Source organism: Prionailurus viverrinus, chromosome B4 (genome assembly GCF_022837055.1).
Source record: "Prionailurus viverrinus isolate Anna chromosome B4, UM_Priviv_1.0, whole genome shotgun sequence".
NCBI classification, from domain to species: Eukaryota; Metazoa; Chordata; class Mammalia; order Carnivora; family Felidae; genus Prionailurus; species Prionailurus viverrinus.
Window position 1 is genome coordinate 21,210,530 of NC_062567.1, and position 20,004 is coordinate 21,230,533.

At 45.1% G+C, this 20,004-nt stretch overlaps 2 protein-coding genes and 1 pseudogene across 3 annotated transcripts in view; all 3 read left to right on the forward strand.

Annotated features, from left to right (window-relative positions):
* MYO3A (myosin IIIA) overlaps window positions 1–16,662 on the forward strand; it is a 245,290-nt gene extending 228,628 nt beyond the window's left edge. For both annotated transcript variants that reach the window (XM_047867899.1, XM_047867900.1), the window contains 4 exons: window positions 2,156–2,262; window positions 10,245–10,285; window positions 11,643–11,786; window positions 14,857–16,662. In XM_047867899.1, the coding sequence (XP_047723855.1) occupies window positions 2,156–2,262; window positions 10,245–10,285; window positions 11,643–11,786; window positions 14,857–14,974 (410 nt within the window). In that variant the 3' untranslated portion in view covers window positions 14,975–16,662. The remainder of the gene's footprint in view (window positions 1–2,155; window positions 2,263–10,244; window positions 10,286–11,642; window positions 11,787–14,856) is intronic.
* Window positions 5,491–6,273, forward strand: LOC125169766 (protein ARV1-like; annotated as a pseudogene).
* A 3,062-nt stretch (window positions 16,663–19,724) lies between the features above and the next one.
* The window catches only part of GAD2 (glutamate decarboxylase 2), an 83,838-nt gene continuing 83,558 nt past the window's right edge, over window positions 19,725–20,004 (forward strand). Inside the window, exon 1 of the mRNA XM_047866918.1 lies at window positions 19,725–19,813. Coding sequence (XP_047722874.1) covers window positions 19,738–19,813 — 76 coding nt within the window. The 5' untranslated portion in view covers window positions 19,725–19,737. The remainder of the gene's footprint in view (window positions 19,814–20,004) is intronic.

The window sequence follows — 20,004 nt, forward strand, 5'->3', positions numbered from 1 at the left end:
GTGTTGTTGATTTTAGCCATTCTGATAGGTATGAGGTGATATCTCATTGTAGTTTTGATTTGCATTTCCCTGATGGTAAGTGATGTTGAGCATCTTTTCGTGGGTCTGTTGGCCGTCTGTATGTCTTCTTAGGGAAAATGTCTATTCATGTCTTCTGCCCATTTTTAATTGGATTATTCATTTGTGGGGTATTGAGTTTTAGATATATTTTGGATACTAACTCTTTATCAGATATGTCACTTGCAAATACCTTCTCCCATCTTTTTCCCATTGAGTACTCTTTCCTGCTTTGTCAAAGATTAAATGACCCTATAATTCTGGGTTCCATTGATCTATGTGTCTGGTTTTGTGCCAGTACCATACTGTTTTGATTACTACAGCTTTGTAAGATAACTTGAAGTCTATAATTGTGATGCCTCTGACTTTGCTTTTCTTTTTCAAGGTTGCTTTGACTATTCAGGGTCTTTTGTAGTTCCATACAAGTTTTAGGATTATTTGTTCTAGGTCTGTGAAAAATTCTATTGGTATTTTGATAGAGATTGAATTAAATGTGTAGATTGCTTTCGATAGTAGACATTTTAACAATATTTTTTCTTCTAATCCATGAGCATGGAATGTCTTTCCATTTTTTGTGTGTTCTCCTCAGTTTCTTTCATCACTGCTTTATAATTTTCAGAGTACAAGTCTTTTACCTCTTTGTTTAGGTTTATCCCTAGGTATCTTATTAGTTTTAGTGCAATGGTAAATGGGATTGATTTCTACTAATTTCTCTTTCTGCTGCTTCATCATTGGTGTACAGAAATGCAACAGATTTCTGTACATTGATTTGTATCCTGAAACTTTACTGAATTCGTTTATCAGTTCTAGCATTTTTTTGGTGAGTCTTTCAGGTTTTGTACAGAGAGTATCCTGTCATCTGGAAGTAGTGAAAGTTTTACTTCTCTTTTGCCAGTTTGGATGCCTTTTATTTCTTTTTGTTGTCTGGTTGCTGTGGCTAGGACTTGGCAGTACTATGTTGAACAGCAGTGATGAGAATGGACATCCTTGTCTTGTTCCTGATCTTTCTTAGAGGAAAAGCTCACTTTTTCCCCATTGAGGATGATATTAGCTGTGGATTTTTTATATATGACCATTGTTACATTAAGAATATGCTCCCTCTAAACCTACTTAGTTGAGAGTTTTTATCATGAATCAATGCTGTACTTGGTCAAATGCTCTTTCTGCATCTATTGAAATGATTATATGGTTCTTATACTTGTTTTTATTGATGTGACGTATCGCACCGATTGATTTGTGAATATTGAACCACCCTTACAGCCCAGGAATAAATCCCAGTTGATCGTGGTGAATTATTTTTTTTAATGTATTGTTGGATTCAGTCTGATAGTATTTTGTTGAAGATTTTTACATCTGTGTTCATCAGAGATAATTGGCCTGTAGTTCTTTTCATTTGTGATGTCTTTATCTAGTTTGGGTATCAGGGTAGTGCTGGCCCCATAGAATGAATTTGGAGGTTTTCCTTCCTTTTCTATTTCTTGGAATAGTTTAAGAAAAATAGGTATTAACTCTTCTTTAAATAATTGGCATAATACTCCTTTTTTTAATTTTTTTTAACGTTTATTTATTTTTGAGACAGAGAGAGACAGAGCATGAACAGGGGAGGGGCAGAGAAAGAGGGAGACACAGAATCTGAAATGGGCTCCAGGCTCTGAGCTGTCAGCACAGAGCCCCAACACGGGGCTCGAACTCACGGACCGTGAGATCATGACCTGAGCCGAAGTCGGACACTTAACCAACTGAGCCACCCAGGCGCCCCGGCATAATACTCCTTTTTAAAGATTTTTCTGGCAGCTCTGACTCCTCTCCCCTTCATTCTCTGAACTGCTGCACACTATTCCATACTACCAAGGCATGCATTTCTTTTCTTCCCCTTTTTTCCTTTCCCTTACCTCTCAAAGCCCCAGACCACCAGACAATCAGAAGGAACACAGGGTAAGAAATATGATAAGGGTTGGTTGGGGGCGCAAAGGTATTTCCTCTTTCTCCCAGCTTGAGCCCCAGTTGTGTGTAAGTAATTTCTTATTTACCCCAAAAGGAAAACTTGCTTGATAAGTCTTTGTAATTGAATACTTGTTTATGATCACCTTTCTTGTAGGTATCTCTAAAGAAGAAGAGCCAAAAATATTGAGGCCCCCAAGACGGCCCCGGAAACCCAAAACATTAAATAACCCTGAGGACTCCACATACTATTATCTACTACATGTAAGTGGCTCACTCTTACCATCAGATGGGAGCCATTGCAGCCACGAAAGCCCCTCTTGCACATGGTCCAGGCCTCTCCTACAGTCCTGTAAACCCCCTGTCCTCCAGTAGTCTTCTCTGCTGGCCTGCTAATTGAGCTGAGATGCAAATACCAACCCAGAAAGAGAAGTGCATCAGAACAGGAGCTCTGTAGAGAGGGACTTTGGGTCAAAAGGCAAGTTTTAGGGAAAGAAGAAGAAAGGAAAAGAGGAAGAAAGAGACGTTTACTTGAGCACCTTTTAAATTCTAGCACTAGAGGTGTTCATATACACTGTGACATCTAATCCTATGAATAGCCCTTAAGGTGGTGTCCCCATCTCACTGGCGGGACTACCCAGGTAAGCACTCCATAGCTATTGGGGTCTTTAGCTACACCGAGGTCTTCTGACTGTACAGCTCCTGCTTACTCCCTGTAACATGAGGCCTCACTGGTCCCACCCCTGCCAGTCTGCCCTTCCTCTCCTGTTCCTGCTCTCTGCAAATGCCCCATCATCCATTGGTGATCCAGACCAAGAACATGGGAGTCATCCTGGATCTTTCACTCTCTCTCATTCCTGACATCCAATCTGTTGCTCTAAAGTATGGCTTCTACTGACCAAGGCTCACTCCTATTCATGCCCTGCCTCTGACCTGACAGGCAGCACTCTACGTTAGACCATCATTATCCCCCACCTAGAATATTTCAGGCTTCCAAGCTCAGCTTCTTCAGCCGCTATCAAAATGTTTCTCTAAACCTTCTTGTGATTGCGCTCCTCCCTTGATGATCCCTCTAATAGCTTGGCAGTTCCTTCAGCGCAAAGTCCAGATGCTGTGGAGGACCTCCTCCTTGGACCCAGGACTACTCTTCAGCCCCCTCTCCAGGCTCCCCATGTCCACTTAGCCAAAGTTAACTGCTAAAACCCTGCCAGCGAGTGCCTTTCTCTCATGCCCCTCAGTCCTTTGCACCTGCTGGTCCTTCCTTCTGCAATACTTATTCACTCTTCCACTCCCACTGCCGCAGAGAGAGAACACCGGTTCTCCGTGCCCCCACTGCACCCAGAGAATGTTTCCCACCAATTGGAATTAAGTTTCCCAGCTCCTGGGCAGAAGATGGAGCTCCCACTTGCTTTCTAAGTCAAACGGTCTCCTCCTCTTCCCTTCTCTCTGGTGGTTTCTCCCTATTGTCTTTGGAAGGCTCCTCTCCACCTTGGTGTTGCCTAGAGTTCAATCTTGGGCTCTCTTCCCCTCTCTTTACCTTTGGACAATCTCATGACCTCAGTTCTACTGATTCCTGAGTCTATCTCTGGCTATATCTCTCTCTCTAGCTCCATACTCAAATGTCAAACTGGCTAATGTTTGTTTTACATCCTCTACATGGGTGCACATAGGCATCTGTCCGTCTGCATGTGCATGCGTGCATGCACACACACAGGCACACACAGCTTTATTGAGATATGTCACATGCTATACAATTCACTTATCTAAAATAGACAACTAAATGGTTGTCGTTATATTCAGGGATGTACAGCCATCACCACAATCAAGTTTAGAACATTGTCATCACCCCAAAAAGAAACCCCATGCCCATTAGCAGTCATTCCCCACCCACACCCTCCAGCCACAAGTAACCACTAATCTACCTTATGTCTCTGTTAGATTTGCCTATTCTGAACGTTTCATATAAATATAAATGTGCCGCACATGGTCTCTGTGAATGAATGACTGACTTTTTATGAACTAGTAATCGGAATATTATCCTGACTCCTCCCCTTTCTCATCTAGCATATCCAAGAATCTACTCTCATATCTCTTGAACTTCTGTTCTTCTCCACATCCTCAGCCCACAGCCTCCTCAGGCCAGCATTTCTAGTTGATATTTCTGCATCCCTCCTCTTACTGTTCTCTTGTTTTGCTCCCCTTCTCACTCATGCATCTTTCACATGGTAGCTAGAGTTGTGTTCTTGAAATTAACGTCTGATCATGCCACCCCTCTGATGGAAAACCTTGTAATCACTTCCTAGTGTCCTGTGATAGAGGGGCTGGGCAATATCAGGGCCTTGCTTACCTTTCCTTTACCTTCCTGTACCTCCTGATACTCATTCACCCCTCCTTACTCTCCACTACAGCCATTCCCTCCTGTTAGCCTGTACCTGTTCTTCACGTTGTCCATAGGCATTTGTCCCTGAACATGCTCTGTCCTCAGACTAAAACCCACTTCTTTTTCTATTCTCACTTTCTGGGGACAAAACGTCCCCAACCTACATGTCTTTTTCTTCAGGAAGCCTTCCTAATACTCCCAAATCCCAAAGGAGCTTTTCCTGTGTCCTTCCTAAGTGGCCCATACTTCCCTGTCACCATGCTGTATCCCACCAAAGAGTGACTGATGTGGTTTCCAGGAGGTCAAGGAGTTTGCCCTTACATTTAGCCTGCCACATAGTATGCATGCAATAAGTATTCGTGGCACAAATGAATGCAATGAAATTTGAGTAAAATACAATTAGAAGTAAATTAAGGAAGTGAAAATTCCAGATAGCTGCATTGGGCTGTTACTTGATAAAAATCTTGATTACAGATTTTTTTCTACACTGCCCTCCCCCAGAAGGAAGTAGATAGCCTGACATTTGTTTATGTAGTTAAATAGAGAGAAGAGCAGAGAACAAGATTAGAAATTACTAGACATTCCCTATTAACCCTGAATATAAGTGGTAAATGATGCTCAGTGACCTTTATTAACTACATCTCAAATGACAATTGACCATGAGGGCTTCACCAACAGACGCCATCCTTGATATGAGAATTTATAAGACCTTGAGATAAGGTGAAATGTCCATTGCTAACAACCACCGTTTCAGTGAGAATCATGCAACAGATTGAGCCTCACAAATGAGTCCCTGCCCTCAAGAAGTTTACTTCACTTTTGTACTATTCTTTTTTTAAGTGAATATAAAGGGTTTGATAGATCTCAAATTACTAGTGACTGAAATTCTGTTTATAGCCACGAGTCTTGAAATCTGTGGCTGCAGTGAAAAATAAACCACGGAAAACCAGGAGATTAGTATAAATAACAGCACACCATGCGTTCCTATTTATCTGGCCCTTATCCAAATTTGGGTCATTACACATAGTGGGATCTGTAGCTGTGATAGGGCCCATGCCCTTGAACCATCAAAACACTGTCTATAATTTTAGCTGGGCTGTAGTTGCATGGAAATGGGCACCAGTGGGCAGAGTGGGCTATGGCCAGGCAAGAACACAGAAAGGGTGGCGGCGGGCAAGGGGAACATGGATGGGGTAGTGCCCACTCCTCCTGCTGCTGCAGCCTCCTGCCAGTACAGGAGCACTGAATGCAACCAAGAGGTCAAGGAGTAGTGCCGAGACCATAACCACGGAGTGCTGAAGGTAGCTATCTGCGAATCCTACCAGACACCTGTAGGCAAATACATTGAGTATGATCCTGTTATCATCTTGACTAATGCCATTTTATGCAAAGCCCAGACCTACAGATGAATTCTTTTCAGGACTAAAATAAACACACCTGGGAAACTCTGCATATTTTGTTTGCTTTGTGAAGTGTACCTGAGGCGGTGGCCGCTTCAGGATTCAGACCAGAACACTGATCCTGACGACTCCATCGTGGAGCGGGATTTCCATAGAATGTTTGCAATTGTTTCACTAGAACAAATTGCCTTTTTTATTGGCATTTTTACTTTCCTGTGGGTACAACGACCAAGTGATGACAGTGAAAAAACAAATAAACCCAACTTCATTTTCGTGTTGCTGCTGAAAGCACGATTATCATCTAGCAATGGAAAACTCTTGCTGATTGCAGCCGTCATTTGGGAACATGACCACACACTCCTGTGCCTCAGACTCATTAAAATATTTGTCCTAATATTAAATTTTCAGGCAGTTAGACTGACCCTGAATATCAAATGAAAGCTCCCCTTGGCCATCCTGAGCCGCTTACTGGTGGAAAGCACCATGGATGTGTAGGAAGTGATTGTGCCATCTATAAATCTCCAGACTTGAAGACATGTATTCTTTATTATCTGTCGCATGACCAACTGCATCCAAAATAGAGAAGACCTAAAATCCAAACCAGGCTCCTCATTTCTGTTGAACAAAATGAAGCAAAGATTTGGGTACACTTCCTGAAAAAGAAAGCAATGGTTATGGCATTGAAAACCCCTAAAATTGCTACACCTCACCCAACCCCCCCCCCCAACCATGTAAGAAACAGCCAAACCACATACAGATACACAAGGACACAGGGAATGTTGCTGTAGGGAATGAGGTATGCAACAAGTGAAGATTTATATTTATACACAACTTCAGGTAAGCATTTGAATTGAAGAAGGAACATGAATTCATAACGTGCACATGCAAAGATCTATGTTTCAAAAAAAACCCACTTTCTGTAATTTCAAATGGCATTCATGAAACTCTTTCTAAAATTATTTCTATTTCAGAAATCTAGAAATTCAGAAATAGAAATAAATTTCTATTATACTACACATGTTAAACCTTTTCTTGATGACCCAAGGCCAATGTACGGAGCAAAAACGTTTGGATTTATTTAGATTCATGAGGTAGCACCCCATCTCTCTGCATTCTCCTGGCCCTGCTTCATTTTCTGCCTTAAATCAACACCAGCACTCTTCTGACAGTTGATGCTCTTAATCTCTTACATCTAGCAGATGTTGCTATCCTGTGTCCAAAATCAGGATGAGCTGAGCCTAGCGTGCCCAGAGGACCTGGGCGGAGCACACACACGCCCTGTTGTTTCCGCCCTCCCTCGGTGCCTGCTCCAGCGCAGAGCTGTGCAGCCATCACAAAAAGTGACTCGGGGCCAACAGTTCCCTCACAAAATGAGTAACTAAACACAGTCCCATCAAAGGTCCTTCTGGTTTTACTCTTTTCTCCAGGACCTTTCCGAAACCGATAGGTAGGTAGTAGGGGTAGGTAATTGGGCCGCTCCAGTGTGGGGTTTTTTTCTTTCTGTGTTTTGGCTTTCTTCATCCTTGTGAGTCCCCCTAAGTAAATAAAGTGTTAGTGTTTTTCCAAAAGGAATGTAAGATTGTACCCACCAGAATGTAGCAAATATGAATTTTATTTTACTCTATTTCTTCCTTTTTTTATTTTTTATTTTTTTAATTTTATTTAAGTCCAAGTTAGTTAACATACAGCGTAATAATGATTTCAGGAGTAGAATTCAATGATTCATCACTTACACACAATACCCAGCGCTCATCCCAGCAAGTGCCCTCCTTAATGCCCATCACTCATTTAGTCCAGCCCGTACCCACCTCCCCTCCACCAACCCTCAATTTGTTCTCTACATTTAAAAGTCTCTTATGATTTGCTTCCTTCTCTCTTTTTATCTTATTTTCCTTCATTTCCCCTTTGTTCCTCTGTTTTCTCAAATTCCACATATGAGTGAAATCATATGATATTTATTTTTCTCTGACTTGTTTCGCTTAGCATAAATCACTCTAGTTCCATCCACGTTGCAAATGGCAAGATTTCATTCTTTTTGATCACCGAGTGATATACGGACGTGAATTTTAAAGTTCTGTCATAAATGTATTTCTTTGCATCAAGTGGGGGGGAGGGGCTGTCGTGTAGCTAACTGAGAAACAGGTTCTTCAGAGTCCATCGGGCGAAGACCTCTGACTTCCAAAGTCCTCCTCAAGAAATACCCTCCCCAGAATATCTTCTCCTTGTACCCCCTCTCTCTCTCTCTCTTCTTCAGTTCTATAAGAAACTGACAGGATATTTACTTCTCTATTTTCATTTCAAATTTCAAGTCAGTGATTTATAATTTCAAAACTACAATCGAGGGGTGCCTGGGTGGTTCAGTCGTTAAGCGTCTGACTCTTGGTTTCAGCTCATGGTTTCATGGGCTCGAGCCCTACATCGGGCTCTACACTGACAGTATGGAGCCTGCTTGGGATTCTCTCTCTCTCCCTGTCTCTCGGCCCCTCCCCTGCTCACGCTGTCTCTGTCTCTCTCGAAATAAATAAATAAAAATAAATTTTAAAAAAACTATAATTGAAAACATTGTTTGTCTTAGCAATAAACGCCACTAATATAAAGTCCCAGGTGGTAAAATTAGTATTCAGTCCTCTCCCTTGAGGGTACAGTTTCGTGCTTCCCTTTTGGCACCAGCTGCCAGGACACTAAGACAAATGTAAGGCCCCATCCTAACACACTCTTGACCTCTTTGTTCCTCATTTACAACTTCTACTTTATCACCTTAGTTGTGTAATTGCTTCCATGATAAACCACCTTAAATAATTTTGGGGAAAATATATTAATGAATTATATTTCATTGGAATATTCTAGCACAGGCAAGAGTGAAATAAAGCAGAAGACCGGACTGTATTTCCTCTTCTAAGAATTCCTGTAACTGGGAACCAAATTATATACACCATTTCCCAGAGGGAAATGCTGGTCCAGAATAAAAAATGGTCCTTACCAGCTTGCAAATTCAAGGGCAGAACGTTATTTGATTTGTGGTGGTATAAAGGGGACCTCTGTCACTCAACATAGTGCCAATCATTTAAGCATAACTTTGGATTATAGAAAATTGTTACTGAGAACAAGAGACATTTTTTTTTTCAGATAACAGATCAAGGAGGAAGGACCTCTGTCATATTAAAACAACAACCACAACAAATACTACCTGGGTTCCAGGGATCATTGACTAGACTGCTGGGGTCCATTGTATCTATGGTGGTAATATAATTATTTGTATGCACCTCCCAGCCCAAGGCATTGGATCAGGAATGTAATAGGAAATGGGAAGGAGGGCATGAATGTAATTGATGTCCTGCCCCTTAACATGGTTACTTCTTGAATGGTCCACTCTCAGACTTGATGCATTTAAGCATTCCTTCTACCTCGTCCACCCACTAAAATACCAACCAATAAGAATAAGTGAAACATGAACTGTTTGATTTATCCAACATTTTAGTGTATTACAAATGCTAAATCGTGAGAAAAAATGAATGTGCCTAAAAAATACTAGATAAAACCCTCAATATTTACAAACAATTATCAGCTGCCATTTTTATTATCTTGCCATTTTTATATGGTGCCAGCCAACTTGATATCTGCATTAGGGTTTCCACACTTACAGTATCTTCAGCTTGTTCAAGGTGAGTGTCCTGTTTGTTCTTTCAGCCTAAAAGACATATATGCTCTTGCAACATATAATAGGTGAGCTCAAATATCTTGAGGCAGCTGACAGTGAAACGCATTACTAATGTTACAATATAAAAGGTGATATTGCTTTGTATGTAAGATACCATTTTGTTAGTGTTCAGATTGAAGTATTGATTAAAAGGTATCTAATTAAATCTAGACCTACATATTCTAATTTCTGCCTTGATACATAAATTCTCAACCGTGAAAACATTTTACAAATGAACATACGTATCCTCTAGTCTGTTACTTTTATACCGTAAATGGGCTCTTAGTAAGTCACACTTCCATTCTTTCGTGGACTATTGCACCTGCCTTCACTGTCCACCCACCTGCTTTACCAGCAGACAAAGATGACGTATAAGCAAGATGTCAAAGCCACCTAATCAGCTTGCCTAAATCACAGCGCATTTGTGATGGAGAGATGGGTTTTCCAGGAATTCTGACATAATTTTTCCCATTTATAGGTAGATAGACCTTAGGTAATCTTGTGTATACTGGTCACTGTGTGGTAAGCTCTTTTCGGCATGGAACGCAAAGATTATTTGCAATCCGGTAAAAACATAATCACAAATACATAATTAATAAAATTTGAGTGAATTATATTTCATTAGATTTTTAAAACATTGTGTCCATTTGCTTATTTCCAAATTGGCTTTATAAGAACAAATGTATTTATATATTAATATAGTAATTATATCGGTTACATTACATTAATCATAATATACTGATTTTTAACTTTTTTCTATTGCTTTTAGAAGTCAATCCAAGAAGAAAAACGAAGACCAAGGAAAGATAGGTAATTATTACTTCTAGATTTCAGTGTCATCTTATCAAACCAAAATATAAATCCATGTGTTCAAATTATGACTGAAAATCATCTATTTTTTTAAAAAAATCACCTATTTCATATGTGTAGATTTGGAAAGTAGCATGCTCTCATACATTAATATGATGAATATGTGGTTTATATATAATTTAGAAGATCTCACCTATTGGAAATATGTTGAGCTAGCACAGTATGAGGCATACATTAAGAACTCAAATAGTTTGTGAATGAATTGTACTGTCCCAATTCAGAATTTGCTTTTCTTGGTCCATTTCTTGGTTTTGATCAGGAAATTGGAACACACCCATGTCCATGAACTTTCTTTCCCCAAACCCCTTTGCTTTCTGTTCTTTAACACATGCTAAATCTCATTCCTTGTAATGTTTATGGATTTGTCAGGAAATAAGGTTTGTGTCACCTGCAGGTGTGACAACTTAGATTCACACTAGTCCCCATTTCCTATAACATTTCAGCCCACCAATACTTTACTAATTTAACATTATAACACTATTTCAATTAACTGACTTCCAGAGTGTGCTAATAACAACTGAGGGTTCTTCTACTAAGATGAGTGGACACTGAACTCCTGACTTATGTATCGGTGGCATTCTGAAAGCTCATTTGTAAATTGGTACCTGTAACTTGAAAAACACTCTTCCCCAGAAACACTGTAACGCTTGGTAGTTTTCTAGTCCTATATCTGTTTACCTCATATGAAGTCCCATCAGACCACAGGTACTGAGCATCACAGAACTAATGTGAGTAAATCCAGGAATTAAAATGGTCACGGACACACCTCTGTGTGTATGTCATGTGTAGGAATTAAAATTTAGCCCAGAAATTAACCCACTAAAGGCCAATGGTAAGGAAAGGACAGAAGGTTACCTGTGAAGGAAGTAAGGTAAGGTCATGAAACATTGTGTACATCCATGTACTTAACTGATGCCTGAGAAAATTGGAAAATGCTATGTGTTGGTACATAAAGGTAAGGTTTTCTCAGAGTGGCCCAAGGACCAGTTATGAACCCTCTCCTAGACTGGCCAAACTGGAACTTTGTAATCACTCCTGTCTAGTAACTACTAATTTTGTACCAAGTTGAATGAGATTAAACCAGGAAAATGCTCTCTTAAAGGTGAGAGATGAGGGTTTTTTTTTCTTTTTTAATTTATGGTATATACTGTCTTTGTGCATTTCAAGACCTCTCCTGTTTCTATTGACATGAATTGTTACTCCTAAATTGTACTAAATAAAAGAAGAGAACAATATCCTATAAGTTTGAGTAGAAAAGTAGACTGAAGCTATGATGTGTTTATGTGTTCATTTACAGTCAGGGGAAATTATTAGATTTGGAAGATTTCTACTATAAGGAATTTTTGCCTAGTCGTTCTGGACCAAAGGAACATAACCCTAGCTTAAGAGAACGAAGACAAGAGAGAGAACACCAGCATCGATGTTTTAATGCTGATGAAAGGTAATACGCTACCTACTAAGGTACAGCATGTTCCCTGTTTTACTCACAGTTCCATTTATAAAGCACTGCCATTGTGTCTTTGGACTATAACAAAATATTCTCACTGAATGTTGCCTCTTAAGATTGATATGTTTAAAAAAAGATTGATATGTTATCTTAAAGTAAACTCGTAAGGATTATGGTCAGGTATTCAGATAATCCAGTTTTATACCTGTTTTCTTGGTGTCACTGCTAGTAGCACTCCCTTTTACTTTATTTTATTTTATTAATTTTTGAGAGAGAGGGAGAGAGAGAACATAAGCAGGGGAGGGGCAGAGGGAGAGGGAGAGAGAGAATCTTAAGCAGGCGCCACACCCAACATGGAGCCCAACATGGGGCTCAATCTCATCATGACCTGAACCAAAATCAAGAGTCAGACGCTCAACCGGCTGAGCCACCCAGGTGCCCCAATGGCAGCCCCCTTTTAAAAGTACCTCACTTTGGGAGCCCCTGGGTGGCTCAGTCGGTTGAGCACCTGGCTATTGATTTCAGCTTAGGTCAATGATCTCACGGTTCATGGGATCAAGCCCCATAATAGGCTCTGTGCTAACAACAGGGAGTCTGCTTGGGATTCTCTCTCTCCCTCTCTCTCTCTGCCTCTCCTCGTTGTCTCTTACTCTCTCTCTCTCTCAAAATAAATAAACATTTAAAAAAGCAAATAAAAAATAAAAGTGCCTCACTTCAGATGATAAATTACATGGCCATACTAATTACAAGCAACAAGCAACAAGTCAAAATCTGTGTTTAAGTTCTAACCAATGGAATTTTAAACACTTACTGGTTTCTCAGTTATGCTGTATATGTTCTCAGAATCCGCAATGTCAGACCAAAAAGTATCTGGAAGAAAGATTCATGTAGAAGTATATATTTTGGATTTGATTTCTCAGTTTGCCATTAACTTTGCTTGACATTAAGTATCTCAAACCATTTTTGCTCACTTACTACTTTGCAAATGTTTTGCCCGAAAAAATTCTTTGTGAAGTTTTGAAAGTGAAGGCACATAGTAAAATGCAAACATTGTATGTGAGGGAGAAACCAGAATAAGGACAGGCAACGAAAAGCTGTTTTGCCAAAATCCTGAGCGAACGTCCTGTCACCCCAGGGCACTCAGACCCCTCACCGTCTCTTTTGCAGTGCGACCTGGTGCTTTAGAGTCAGAGAGTCTTAGATTTGGATCCTGTTTCTGCCACTTGGTAGACGAGTGACCTTGCTCGCATTACCAGACCTCTCTAAGCTTGTTTCCACATATGGGAAAGGATACACTACAAACTGCCTCACCACGTTGTCATAGAGGTTAAGTGAAATTATGTATGTGAAGCACTCAACATCAGATGTGCCACAGGGGAGAGGCTCCGGAGATGGTGGCCTTTTTCATCTTTATTTGCTTTTCCAGAATCTACTTGATTTCTGACCCTTGTCTCCAAAGAAAATGTCTTTCTTCCATCTTGAGATCAAGAACTGTAACATATTGCCAGAACTTAGAGATGCTCTAGTCTAATCACGGGGTCCTACATAGGAGACTACCGAGTGCCCAGCAAGATTAAATGACTTGCCCCAGGTTCCACATTGAGTCAGTGAACTAAAACCCAAGGTTTGTCACTGACTTACCTGCTTCCCATTTTAACAACCCAGCCTGTCTCCTCTCTAGTATATTCCCCCCTTCCCCCAACCACAGACACACATCTGCTGGAAAAATATCATATCCCTGAGCTTCTGCTGGTGTTCCAGCGGTGCCTGTGGATGTGAAGTTAGAATTCACCAGAATGAGGATGCTACAAGCCAGTGTTGGCTGAATGCTTCTTTCGGGCTGGACATTGTGCCGGGCACTGACTTCATCCTTATGGCAACCTTGTGAGGCAGTCACTCTCATTGCCCCGTTATATAGATGACAAGGCTAAGTCTCAAAAGTTTAATGACTGCAAAGTCACCTAGATAAAAAGTGAGGGGGCCAGAATTTGAACACAGGCCTTTTTGAGTTGAAAGTCCATGATTTTCACCACTACCCTGTATTGCCTCCCCGTGCAAAGCCCTGTGCCGGGTGCTCGAGGAAGAGGTGGACACAGTGTGCATGTGATATAATCTCTGTCACCAAGGAGCTTGACTCTAGAGAGAAAGTAAAGATCTAACAAAGATAAACAAGGTAACCTTGTGTATACACACACACACACACACGCATGCACGTATGTACACACATACACACACACCATCAGTTTTTCCTCATTAGCCTGCCTTGTCTACATAGCACCTGCCACCACCTGGCATATTAAGGTTGTCTATAGCCCTCTCCCACACTAGATTAAACTCCATGGGAATGAGGGTTTTTGTTCACCTTTACCCTACACTAATGGCTAATACTTAGTAGGTGCCACATAAGTAAATGAATGCACCTATGTGGCTGCATAGGGAGCACCCTTCTTCTCCAGGCAAGTTATAGAATCTAGAGGTAAAGTGGGTGGGGTTTCCCAACTCTACCTTCGGGAAAGGTGGCCCAACAGCCTCACTGCGAGAGCTGACAGGACCCACAGCTAACTGGTTGATCAGATTTGGAAGGAGTGTTGGAGAGAAACATTTGAGTGGTTTTAAGATGAGAAATGATGGTTGTCTATTTAGGCACTTTGAATTTTCCTGTTTGAATAAAATGGGTTAAAAATTAAGGTACTAAAATATTGATTTATTGGTTGTGAGTTACTTCAAACCAAAGGAAGCTCGCCTGTCTCAACTGCACCTTCTGACACCTTACTTAGCTGTCATCCAAACACAGTCACCCTCCCCCTCCACCCCCCCACCCCACCCCCCCACCCCCCACCCCCCACCCCCCCCCACCCCCACCCCCCCGCCTGCTTGGGGAAAATTGAAAATCTGCTGAGAAAATTATGCAGCTGCGTTTGGCCTTTCTCCTGATGTTTTGAATGTGCCCTTCTTAAATGCCTGTAGTTGGGGGGAGTGGGAGGAATAGAACCGCCTAACGGGATGGGCGGGGCTGCGCTGCTCTCTGGCGCCGCTGACTTTCGGGCCCTGGGTCTCACTGCAGGTGCTGGGCGGAGGAGAACCAGGGGCTGGAGGAAAATGGGCCCGCAACCAATCCCTACGACTACAGGAGGCTCCTGCGCAAGACCTCCCAGCGGCAGCGCCTCGTGCAGCAGGTGTAGCTCGGCTGGTGGAGGCCACCGCGGTGGGAATGTGCGCGAGACTGCGGGGTTGCAGGAGCCAAAGCCCGGGCGCTGGCACGACCAGGCGCTGATGCCCCGGCCCTGACCATGGCAGGGGCTGCCCGCTGCGCTCGCCTCTCGAGTGTCAGGGCCAGCCTCACCGAAGGAGGAGGAGAAGTGAGAGCCTTGGATGCCGCGTCTCGGCACTCCGGCACCCTGCACTCCCACCAGCCCGCCAGCTGGGGCATCCCTATCCCTGGCCCCCAATGTATCTCTTTGTTCACTCATTTGAGACTCCTGTGGACCCGACTGCGCCTGAGCTCTCGCCGATCCCTCCTCTCATTTTGGAAGACTTCAAAGATTTCTTTTTCCTTGGAAACCGCTCTCTCAGGCCTGCGGGACACTGGAGGGGCGAGTAAAACAAAGCCCGGTGGGAGAAGAGGCGAGGGTGGGGGAAGCTTTGAAGATGAACTCCTTCTCAAACTCGCGCTTTCCCTTCCCTTGGTTATTGAGGTTATTAAATAAAGGAAGTGCCTTGGAAAGTCCGTGGCTTTCGGGGCTGGTACGACATATTCCCCTTTAGGGCTAGACTCCTGCTGTCCACCTGTGCGGGTGCAGGTGCCCAGGCAAGGAAGTGACGGTGCCGTCTGTCTCCTCCAGCGAACAATCATCGCCTCCAGACATCCCAAACAAACATACTAAGTTAAAAACCTGAGTCTTGCGGCGCAAACGTGACCTGCAGACAAATCCCCAAACCCCCCACACACACTGCGCGCGCGCGCACACACACACACACCTTTGGTCCCACCACTGAGCTAACTGTTGGGCTTTTTAGGTTCTTCTAGTCTGAAGATTTGGGGCAATCTCGGCGCCAAATTTTGGCGTATGTAAGAGGGATGGGCAATGGGTAGGCAGAGAGGTTTTTCTCAGTTGATGGCATCTTAGTTTAGAACCTGGGTTGAGCCCTTCTATGGAACTGACACCCTCCGTTGTCCACGGGGTCTGAAGAGCGCGCGGAAGGATGACGAGGTGATTTCACGGATGACTGAACTGGGAGGAGGGTTCTGGCTGGGATAGGGCTTGTTCCTCTTGCTGGTGTCCCTCGCGTGCGGGGCCCGAAGCCAGAAGACTGGATTGAGTGAGGACGGGTGGACGTTCGTTAGCCGCTTGCTCATCAGAAGTCAAGTACTCTCCAACCCAAAATGTTGACGCCGAAAGGTCTCCCAGAGATGCTCCTACAACCTCTTCATTTTACAGAGGAGACCCCCGAGAGGCGAAACCTCCCACAGTGGCCGGATCGAGCTCAGAGTTCAAGGGCGCTGTAGGCCCTGCACCTTCCCCGGGTTCTCCTTGCGGCCTCCGCTGGGGCTCAGCCCTGCAGACCGACGGCTGGGTTGTGACTTGCTGCAGGCTGGGCCTAGCTCAGGCACCGGTGAAACCAGCGCCGCGGGGCACTGTATACGGCCGAGGGGGAGAGAGGGATTCTGGTCCCCGAGGTGAATCGAGTCCCTCCGCCGCAACCTACCCATCCACCTACCACCTATCACCTTGCGGGGCAAAGCTGAGCTTCGCGTCGCTACCAGGCAAGCCCCTTCTTAGAGCTTTTGAAGTGGCCTGTGTAGACCAGAGCCCTGGCAGTCCGGCCCTTAGGTTCTGGATTGGGAGGCAGTAGGCTCCCTCCCTAAACTCCCCACCCACTTTTTAAGTGAGATTAAAGGAATGGGAAACGCTTAGTGAAAGGTTTCAGTGTTTTTATTTCTCCTTTCCTTTTGTGTTTCTTTGTTTTCTCTTTTTCTTTCTCCCTTTTTTTACATCTCCTTTTCTTTCTTTCTTTCTTTTTTTTTCCTTTTTTTCTTTTTTTCTTTCTGTCCTTCGACATTTAGGCACTGGGAAGACACAAGGGAAAAATTGTACCAGACATTCTTCACTGGTAGGCCTGCAATGCGATCTCTGGGTAAACCACGGACAAGAAATAGGTCAACCGAGGAAACCTGCCCGGGAGGGTATCCTCTGGAGCCTGGGTTCATCCCCCCACCCCCACCCCCACCCAGCCCCTATTTGAGGGAGAGGCTGCGAAAGCTTTTCCCCTGAACGCTGGCTGCCTCCCCTTCCCATTCGGTGGCTGCCTCCTTTGTGAACTAATGACTGTAATTATTACCTCCCCGAGCTCTTTTGTTGTCTCCAACGCCAAACCCAAGAGTGGGGGGAGTGGGCTCCTTTGCGAAATGAAAGTCTTTATGAAGCAAATTGCCGTCTAGGGAGGGACCACGTTAAGGAAAGACAAATCAGATCCCTGAGTGCATTTGAAGTAGGGTGTGTTAAATAAAAAAATGTAAATACCACCATTAGATTCAAAGTACTCCAGAGCTGCGGGATTTAATTGAGTTTAAACAGCAGGATTTTAAGTCTCGTAAAAAAAAAAAAAAAAAGTTAAATCCAGGTGTTGTGGTTTCTACCCGCCTTGTATTTTAATCGGTTTCTTCCTTGAAGATTTGTGTTTTGAACGCTTGTTTTAAAGAATCTTTATGTTTTCGACCACTTATCCATAGCAGAATAGTTCTGCAACCCCAGCCTGGTGGGTTGAAGCAAAACATTAGCAGGATTTGGTGTGGATTTAAACAAAGAACTAGTCTCTCCGACTCGCATCTGCGCTGCTGGAGCAAGAGCTGCGGAGCTTCCCTGCCCGTGCGCATACGGCCGAACCAGGAAGGCTTTACACCCTGGCGTTGTTACCTGGGTCCACTGAAGCCAAGGGTGCCGAACGGAGGGGCCAGACTGAGGCCTGGGTTCACGCCCACCAAGCACTGGCAGCCCGATTCAGGCTTCTCAACACCTAGGGCTTTGCGCCAAGCCTACCGCAGGACCTGGCCAGCGCCCTTCCCAGACACCGCTCTGAGGCCGCGGTGTAGATCCTACTACTCCTCCCGGCTCAGGCACGTGAGAAGAAGACAACGCTTCATGGAAATAATTTACCAGGCCCCCGGGTGTCCGGGGACACAGGATTTGGGCTTGTATGCGGCCACCTTGGGCCCCACGACGCCCTTAAGTGAGGGTCGAGGGGAGGGAGCCAAGACTGAGGATGAGTCTCTGCTTCGGCAGCAGCTTTAAAAACTTGACTCAGGAAGTCAGAGAAATAAGGGCTTATGAACAGAGTGGAAATGAATAACGCTCGCCCAAGGGAATGCATGCGGCAGAAGGCGGGATGCAACCCTTCCCCACCACGGTCTTCCTCGCACTCTCTCTGAGAGCCCAGGAGCCCGCAAGGTGTACTTGACTCTGACCCCCGCTATCAAGGGGAAGCAACGCGAACTCAACGCGGCCCAAAATCTCAGGACGCCTTCCCTTTGTTTAACAGCTTTTAGAGAAAGGATATGGTAAGAGAGGAGAGATTCTGACTTTCTAGGGAAAGAAGAAAGCCCTTCTCACCAGGCCTCAGAAAGAGTGAATCTCGCCCCCCACCCCCCGCCCCACCTCCAGTTCCCCGGTATCATTTAGATTTTCGGAGGGTGGGATGGACAGATCATTGATTTGAGACCCGCTGACTCGAGGGCCCAGCAGGCGATGCCTTCTTTCCGCCTCGGATTTGGAAAGCTCAGATTACCTAGTTGGAAACTCTATGCAGGTCTCCCACGCACATATCGATTCTGGTCACACGAAAGCAGCAAAACCTTCCACGCCTCCGCAGGCCAAGGTCACCAAACGACCCGATCCCATCCCCCATCAGCCGTCAATCCTGACGACTCTAGTTGCCCTCCCTCGATCCCCTCCAAGAAGTTTCCATTCCTTTTATTATTTTTTCCCCAACCCGAGGTCCTCGGTGATAGGCTCCTGCATGGATTTTAATTGCCTCAATCAGCAGTCTTTCTCCCATCAGTCAGTCAGATCCTGGACGGTGGGCCCGGCGACTGCGCTCCCCGAAGCACAGGAATGACGCGCTCCGGACCGCCGCGCGGCTCAGTAGGAAGGCGTCAGTCTAGCCTAAGGAGCCGAAATGGGCCCTTCAGTACGTAGGCGCCCTTCCCCCACCGTCCCCTCCCCAAGCTCACGAACCGCTCGTGATTCCAGCCCAGCCGCCGAGGCTCTCGAGGTCACAGCGACCTCAGCACCGTCTTGCAGGAAGGCGGCGCGGAAATCGTGCCTCCTTCCCGGCAGCAGGAGCCAGACCTCAAACAATACGCCAATCGATGCTTATATGAGACTAATCGGGCCACCCTCTCCGCCTCGCTGAAGCCAGCGCGCAGGCAGCAGCGTTAGCACTCTGGACAGCGCTCCCGGGCCCGCGGGGACTGCCCGCCTGCCCCCCCGCCTCGCTCTCCCCAGGGGCTCGCCCGCACGCCTCCCACCCACACGCTCTGACTCCAGTGAGTTCGCGCTGTCTGCCTCGCATCCTCCCTCTCCCATTTTTTTCTCTCCGCCGCCCCCTCATCCATCCGGGTTGGACTCCTTCTCCTTCAAATGCAGTCGGGTGCTCCGCGCTTTCCCATACCCTGGCTGCGCGGACCCTTTGGTCTCCTTCCCTATTCAACCTCAGCTTTCAGAGAGTTGCCACGTCTCTAAACCCTAATCCCCCCGCCCCCCCCCCACACACACGCACGTTTCCTGTCCCAGTGTGACACCCACCCTCTGCCGCACGGCTGCGCGGGTCCCCGCGCGGTGCCCTCCTCCCGCCACACTCACGCACGCACGCGCGCTCAGGGCCGAGCCGAGGGCAGCTTGCTGACAGTTCGCACTCGGAGGCGACTTGCTCCAGTCTCACGGCGCTGATGGCAACTCCAGGCTCAGGCTTTTGGTCCTTCGGGTCTGAAGATGGCTCCGGGGATCCCGAGAACCCCGGCACAGGTAGGGGAACCGGGGCCTGCAGCAGGCGAGCTTTGCGGGTGGACTGGGGTTGGCGGGGCTAGGGAAGACGGGAGCGGTTTTTCCACCTGCAACAGGAAACTTGGGACACTTCACCCTGCTCTCGGTGTAGATCCCTGATGGCCCAAGAGACCAAAACCCCACGGGCCCTTATCCCTTGGAAAGACACCCAA